The 8,726-nt window shown below is 32.7% G+C and overlaps 1 protein-coding gene across 1 annotated transcript in view; it reads left to right on the top strand.

The window, feature by feature from the left end:
- The window catches only part of LOC145269856 (uncharacterized), a 10,515-nt gene extending 2,288 nt beyond the window's left edge, over nucleotides 1–8,227 (top strand). Inside the window, exon 2 of the mRNA XM_080125588.1 lies at nucleotides 4,794–8,227. Within this exon, the coding sequence (XP_079981714.1) occupies nucleotides 4,858–5,910 (1,053 nt within the window). The 5' untranslated portion in view covers nucleotides 4,794–4,857 and the 3' untranslated portion in view covers nucleotides 5,911–8,227. The remainder of the gene's footprint in view (nucleotides 1–4,793) is intronic.
- Nucleotides 8,228–8,726: the final 499 nt, after the last annotated feature.

The raw sequence follows: 8,726 nt of genomic DNA on the forward strand, positions 1-8,726 counted from the left end.
TTTTGAATTTTCCAATACATCGGTAAACACAGTATGTTTTTCGAGCTGAATAAACATGTTAAATTAAATAAAAACACCGAAAACATATCCAGTTAGGTAGAAAAGTAACTTATCTTGTCTTTGATAACATTTATTTGTTATATATTTGTTTTTTGACAACTTTTTCGAATCTACGTGTACAGTAATACAAACCGTCATTCTTTAATGTCTTGATTAAACTTGATTACAAGTACCAAAAAATGTTTCATTTAAATTATTAAATTGTTGTAGACCAGGGGTGGGCAAACTTTTCAGTGCAAGGGCCGCATTAAAAAATTCTAAATTTTACTGGGCCGCATAGTATATTTTCCAATATAATTGATATTTAAAAAAGACAAAATAAAAGGATTTCAGAGAAAAAATATAATTAATCTTCATTTATTCGCATTTTAAAGTACTATAGAAGATTCCCATAAAACACATTTATTTGAAAGATACAGTAACTTTAAACTTTAAAAGAAAACAATTTTATTAATATGTATTTTTAAGTATGAGTTTCACATGAAACACATTTGAAAAACAAATAACCTTGTTTGAAGAATAAAAGCAATTCTGAAGTAACTCTGTTTAAAGAGATTAAAAAATATCTTAATTAATATTTTAGAATAAAATCTTTAAAAGATACACATATAAAGTAACTCAAAGGACAAAAATGAATTTCTATATTAAAAAAGAACCGTCACATGAAGCATATTTATTTAAAAATAAAGTAACTCAATTTAAAAAGGAAAACATTTGTATTGATATTTTAAAACAGAAATTTCAATATAGAAAAAGTCTGCTCACATATGTAAGTTGAAGCAAATAACACAAACATCTTCCTTGCAAGATTTTTCAGATTTTAAAACTTTTCTGGGTGCAGAGATGCATAAAATTCGACTAGTGGTTTATTTTCAAAGAGCCTTTTTAAAGAATTGTTGACTTGCAAATCAATAAGATCTACCTGTAGTTCTTCGGCAGCTGTTTCAACGTCATATGCAAAAGGTGAGCTGAGCAAATCAAACTATCCTTCAATTGCCTTGAAATCAGCAAATCTTCTGATAAATTCCTCTTTTAGAGCCATCAAGTGGGAACTGTATTTGTCTGATAATGCTTGTGTAACAACTCGTGATTTCAACAGCGGAAAATGAACAAAGTTTTGCTCTTTAAGCTGCTTGGCAAAAAGTTTAAGTTTCAATTGAAACGCTTTCACTTCAACATACAATTCATGAGCAAATACACTTTTGCATTGTAGTTTTGTATATAACTCACTCAGATTTTGCAATATGTCTACAGCAAATGCAAAATCACAAACCCATTCGTCACACTCCATTTCTTTTAAAAAGTCACAAGGAATTTCTTTCATATTAAAAAACATGACAACCTCTGCTTTAACGTCCCATATTCTCTTCAGTACTTCCCCCACACTTAACCATCGGATATTTGTGTGATACAGCACATCAGTAAACTCTGCCTCGATATCTTCCAAGAAATATTGGAACTGCCTGTGTTTCAGTTCCTGTGCTCTTAAGTTCACTGCACGCTCTACTGGATGCATAACATGTTTGAGTTTCAAAGATGATTTACAGAGGCTTTCTTGGTGTATGATGCAGTAAAAAGACAACACACTGTGCGATGGAAAATCTTTGATTTTTTTTATTGATCAAGGTCACAAGGCCACAGTGTTTGCCTCTGAGTGAAGGAGCGCCATCAGTTGTAATACTTGCCAGTTTATCCAGGCTTAACCTATACCTAATTAGGCTGCTAATGATACTGTTGTATAAATCGTTTCCAGTGGCTGTGTCTTTGAGAGACTCCATGGATAGCAATTCTTCTGTAATTTCAAAGTTTTTGTCAATTCAAAAATGGATAAGCATCGAAAATTTCACGAAAATCTGACCATAGTTGATTTTTGCTAGATTTGTTAAACGAATTTTTGCTAGATTTGTTAAACGGATATGTTTTCAATGCTTACTACGGGGGAACATTATTTTAAAGCGCCAATTATGTAAACACGATTTTCGTCTCGCAATTTCATTATTTTCGTACGATGAAAATTTGTTTTTAATTATTACTAGTTTATTTTGACATTGTTTTAATGGTACAAAAGTTATATTGATAATATTAACTTATAATAAACTTACATCATGTTACATATGGGGGGGGGTAATTCTGTGGTGAATTTTGGAGGTTCCTATGGAACTTCTAATTTCGTTCCAGTGCTAAAAATAACCTTCTAATTAAACACGCGACCAAGAAATCGTATGAAAATAAGAAAATGAATATCAATCAATGTTTGAATTTATTCACAGATAACTAAAAAAACGTTTTGAATAAACAACTGTTGTGGTTTTATTTTTAGAAACGAGACATAAACAACAAATTATATAGGAAACGAGCATTTTTTGGGAGGTTTGTATTACTGTACACATAGATTCGAAAAAGTTGTCAAAAAACAAATATATAACAAATAAATGTTATCAAAGGCAAGGTAAGTTACTTTTCTACCTAACTGGATATGTTTTTAGTGTTTTTATTTAATGTAACATGTTTATTCAGCTCGAAAAACATAGTGTTTACCGATGTATTGGAAAATTCCAGATGGCGCCCGACTCTATTTTTGACACAGTAAGTTTGGGAAAAAGAGTTAGAAATAAAAACACTGTTAAAAACTCACGGTGTCAAAGAGAGAGTCGGGCGCCATTTTGAATTTTCCAATACATCGGTAAACACTGTATGTTTTTCGAGTTGAATAAACAGCTTTTTTACATTAAATAAAAATACTAAAAGAATATCCAGTTAGGTAGAAAAGTAACTTATCTTGGCTTTGATAACATTTATTTGTTATATATTTGTTTTTTGACAACTTTTTCGAATCCATGTGTACAGTAATACAAACCCCATTTTTTAAACGAAAACATAAAATTTGTTTTTAATTTTAACGGGAATAATATTTTTTTTTATTGTTATTAACATGAAAATGGAATTTATAAATTTATTTGAAATTATTGATATTTGTTAAATTAACGGGTAATGAAGCCATTTTTTATTGGTGTTTACATGAAACGATAGAATTTATAAATTTATTTTAAATTATTTGTTTTTTTATATTTTTTTTCGATAAATTATTTTTTCGCTGAATTTGTTTTTTCTATTAAAATTGACTTATTTCATGCATTCGTAGTTTTTAACAAAAAATCAGTAAACCAAAACGAAATTAGAAGTTCCGTTCCATTTTTCTGACAACCGAAAAACATAGCGTGCTCATCCATATTTACCATAATGTTGATACAATTTACGAAAATATTAAAAAAAGAAGTAAAATGAGTACTTCAAAATATAGTTATCGAAACCATAACAAAAAAATTAGAAACCGCATGAAACAAATCGAAGATTCGATTGGTATTCACACATTTTTTGCAATTTTTTTAAACACCCACAAAATTTTACCTTTTATAAACTTTTTGCATATATTTAATTAATTTTTGGTCATTTATAGAAAAATGGAAAACAAGATTAAAAGTGTGTTTTAATAAATATTTTATAAATCAGTTAATTTATTTTAATCAGTAATAAATGTACAAAATTGACTAATATATATATATGTAGGCGTCCTGTAAAATTTTAAATTTTAGATATTATTTCAATCAAGAAATTTGGAACAAGTAAATATTTGACAAAATGGGTCAATATTGATTACATTTTTTTTTAACATTTTGCTTGAATTTGCATAAAACCCTCTTATTGATATTCTAAAAAGTTTGACTTACGAAATTACATAATGGGAATTTAAATTTACTAAATTTTTGTAACAAATTAGCATAATTACAGATGGGAACCAAGTGTAAACTTACCAGTCTCCATAAAACAGTCATTTTTTTTATGTGTAATTCGTAAGGTTTCTTCGTTTTCTTTTACTTCATGTGTTTTTCTTTCTTCAGAAATTTAGATTGTTAACGAAGGTATATTTTCATCTCCAAATTTTCACTTTTTGCAAGAATCTGCCCGTACTTGTGTCCGGCAGTCTGCACAGTTATGAGAAAACCACAATTCAATATTAAGTACTTGGAGGGCCGCATGAATTCCTTTGGCAGGCCGCATGTGGCCCGCGGGCCGTAGTTTGCCCACCCCTATTGTAGACCCTTCAATGTTGCTTTACTTCGAAAAATGTTTGATTTAAATTATTAAATTGTTGAAAACAAAACAATTTTACTTTATAAAAACCAATGTTGCTTTTATTACATTATTGCTTTATTAAAACTATATTTTCTTAAGTTTTCTTTTCATTATATACTAGCATTTCAGCGAAGCGTTTCCCGGGTGTTTGGAGATATTAGGGTTAGGGTTAGGGTGTATGTTGAACAAAAAAAAAGTGGTCAATTTTTTTTAACTTTGACCCCTATTATGATCCCTTAACATTTATTGTTTTGGACACAAATCAAGTTATTAAGTTAGATCCAAGTCCAATGAACCAATATCTAAAATTTCAATTGTTTAGACCCAAAATTAGTGGAGGAGTTTGGTAGAGTTCTCAAAGGTCAAATCTTTGAACTTTGACCCCTTAACAAAGTCAAATTTCTGGCCGAAAACAGATCACATAGATTTTCCCTAATCTCAGTACCCTGTATATCAAATTTCGAGTCTGTAGATTAAAAATTGACACTTATTGTGTAGGGAAATGTGCACACACACACACACACACACACACACACACGTTCACTTTTATAGATATATAGATATGTTGGTTTTATTTAATATTTCTTTTCTATTCACAGATAACAGTGACAAAGGCAACAAAAATATTCTTAAACGTTTCCACTCAATTTTCATCTAAATAACATGGAGACAAGTACTAAGGAGAAATCTTTTTCTTGTGAAGAGTGTGGTGCAACATTCTCATACAAAACTAATTATAAAAGACATTTGCAAACACACACAGGAGTCAAACCATACAGATGTGAATTATGTGGATCTTCATTCTCGTACAATTATAGACTAAAACTACACATACAAATACACAATGGTGTGAAACCTCATCCTTGTTTGGTTTGCGGATCAGCATTTTCAACGAAAAAAGTTTTAGAATTGCATGTTCGAACACACACTGGGGAGAAACCATATTCCTGTGAAACATGTGGTTCGACGTTTTCGTATAATTCGAATTACAAACGACACGTTCGAATGCACAGTGGAGAGAAACCGTATTCCTGTGACGTATGTGGTTCAACATTTTCATACGATTCAAATTTTAAGAAGCACATGAAGACGCACAGTGGCGACAAACCTTATGCTTGTAAAATGTGTCCATCGCAATTTTCGGACCCAACAAATTTCAAAAGACATGTGAGGACACACACTGGGGAAAAGACATATTCATGTGAGCTGTGCGGGTCGTCATTTTTGCGGAATGATCATTTAAAGTCACACATGCGAAAACACAGTGGAGATCGACCTCACGCCTGTGAACTCTGCGAATCTTCATTTCCAACGAAATCACATTTAAAACGTCACATGTATACGCACACTGGCGAACGTCCTCATTCTTGTCAAGTCTGCAACTCGTCGTTTTCGACGCGAAGTGTCTTAAAAGTTCATATGCGAACACACACTGGAGAGAAACCATTTTCTTGTGATGTTTGTGGTTCAGCATTTTCGGACCGTGCAAATTTAAAGCGACACATGCTAACGCATGGTGGAGAGAAGCGTTTTTCTTGCGAAGTGTGTGGTTGTTTATTTCTAACAAATGATTATTTAAAGTCACACATGCGAAAACACAGTGGAGAACGACGTTTTTCGTGTGAGGTTTGTTGTTCTGCATTTGTAACCAAGTTGCATTTAAAGCGGCATATGAAAACACATACTCTCAAAACGCAGCTGTTAAACCAGATATAGTGATTTGGGACAGAGCAGATAAAAAAGGGGCCATAATAGAGGTCAGTGTACCCAATGATACAGGGCTTAACAGAGCTGAGAGGGAAAAGATAACAAAGTATCAAGGACTTATGTATATGAAACGAAATTGAAAATTAAAAGACGTTTCAATTATATCAATCATCATAGGAGCAACTGGGCTAATGAAAAAGAACTTTAAAAAGTACATAGCAAGCATACCTGGTGAACCAAGTGCAAGTAAAATATAAATGATTGCACTGAAAGGGACAGCTAGAATCCTGAAAAGATCTCTTGGTTGGACTCACTAAAATAGGGGTAAATGTTAGACATCTGGTTGGATGTCCCCCGCCCCTAGAAGAAAAAGATGAAGAAAAATGAAAAAAAAAAAGAGACAAACAACTGAACAAGAAAAATATACTATGAAATATTTAAATGGTCAATTGGGGAGAGAAAAATTATGTTCTCAACTTTTTTACTAACTCCGTTTTTAAGATGTAAAAAAGAACTTCAATTGACAAATCGAATATATATCTCATTAAGAGATTTAATGTTCACCCCAGGAAGGGGGCCATTGAGTTCTAAGTAAAAACATACAAAGCAAACAACCTTATTTCATGTCAGTTCTGCAACTTTGCATTTTCTACGGGTTAGGGTTAGGGTTAAGCAAACATATGCCAGAGACACATTTGCCAAACAAACACCGACCTATCTGCTGCCTTCCAACTACATACAAATGGCTGACAGGAATAATTGCTAACGCAATTTATCAGCATTTGACCAATAGTGATTACCTTGAAAAGGAGCAGAAAAGGGGCACCAGAAACAAGCTTGGGACAAAAGATCAACTTCTGAACAAAACCATCCTGGAAGACTGCAGGAAGCATTAAAGAGATCTGTCAGTGGCCTGGATCAACTACAAAAAGGCATTCGACAGTGTGCCTCATTCCTGGATATTGCATTGCTTAAAGCTGTATAATGTCCATGAGAGCATAAAAACTTTCCTTACCAAACAATACAGTCTTCATACATAAGCATCCAGCGAGGCATATTCCAAGGCGATAGCCTATCACCACTACTATTTTGCCTTGCAATCGATCCACTCAGCAAGCTTCTAAAAAATGTGATGCTGGGTACAATCTCAGTAGAGGCAGAAGAAAAGATGAGAGTAAAAGAGTGAATCATTTACTCTCCATGGACCTTGTCTCCCTGATAGAAATTGTGAAAACGTTCTCAGAGGATACTGCATGGAGTTTGAATTTGACAAATGTGCCAAATTTACAATAAAAAAAAAGGTCCGAAAGAAAACAACTGAACATCTTCGTATCAATGACAGCCTTATTGAAGATTTGGGAGGGGATGCCACATACAAATACCTCGGTATCGAGGAAAACGTAAATGTGGGACATAATAAAATGAGACGTAGGACAAAACAGGAATATACAGTACATCTGAAAAAGATCCTCAAAAACAAAATTACTATAAATCAACTTGCAATACCTGTCATCACATATGGTTTCAGTATTATTGACTGGCCTCAATGTAACATAATTGTTTTATCGTTATTTCCATGGCAGGTGCTCGTCTGAGCTCCAATCCCTCGTCCCCCCTAGCCAATTTTTCATGAGAAACACCCATCTGGCTGAAACTACTGTCAATAATTTTCCCCACTCTTTATCTGTGCCTAAATCCAAACGTAGATTCCATGAGCAAAGCTTCTTTCTTAGAACTGCACGCCAGTGGAACTCTGTGCTGCTTGCCTGTTTCCCACCTGACTACAACTTGGACGTCTTCAAGTCCAACATAAACAAACTCCTGACAAACCGCCCCCTTAAGTAAGACACTCTATCAAAACCCCTAATACTAATGATTACTACAATAGTATCTCATTGATTACTGTACACGCAATAACCCTTATCCCTGAGTAGTCTTCGGGCTTTGATAAGTGGTGACCCCCATGTAAAAAAAAAAATAAGTCTGACACAAAGCCCAGCAAACAGCTATCCTTACATTAGATAATGTACTGAAACCAATGCATGGACAGGATATACCTAACACGAAAAGAAGAGGGGTTAGGCTTCACTGAATTCAACCATGCATATATAGCTACTATAGTAAGCATGGGTCAATATATTAAAAGTTCAACAGACATGACAATGGGAATAGTGAAAGACCATCATGATCATCTTTCTCAACAAACTTCAATCACAAAGCTTGCTGAAAACTTTGGAGGAGTCGATTAGATTGAAGTACCTATTGGACATCATCACAATGAATCCTAATCCAATATTCCAAAAATAAATGGCTAATGAGAATCAAATATCTATTTGTCAGATTTATTGCTATTTATGTTCAACATGGATAATCCAAGAATATATATTTATATATTAAAAGAATAATTCTTAACACATTATAAAGATAAAACAAAAATGGCTAGCTAGAATCAAACATCATTACTATTTAGGTGTTAGATATTGACCAGGCAATGCCAAAACATGGCTAGTCGACGATTATTATGATTATTCAAGCCAAAATGTTTTGTCAGCTAAAATATGTTTTAGAATAATAAAAATATTTAGGATAAATATTTATTTACATTAATTTAGGAATGTTAACTTAAAAAATGTTATCATAACAATTTAGTTGACAACTTAGAAATAATGACATGTAAAAACATCAGGTGATTATCTTTGTAATGTTATACTAATAATGTCATTTTGAATGGAGAGATGTTTGTTTTTTTTAGATATGTGGAAATTAGTGTTCAATGTTTGAAAGAGACAGAGTAGAGAGGGCCAGAATCAGTGTTACAACTTTCC

Source organism: Euprymna scolopes, chromosome 45 (assembly GCF_053919585.1).
Source record: "Euprymna scolopes isolate OS-2025 chromosome 45, ASM5391958v1, whole genome shotgun sequence".
Lineage (NCBI taxonomy): Eukaryota > Metazoa > Mollusca > Cephalopoda > Sepiida > Sepiolidae > Euprymna > Euprymna scolopes.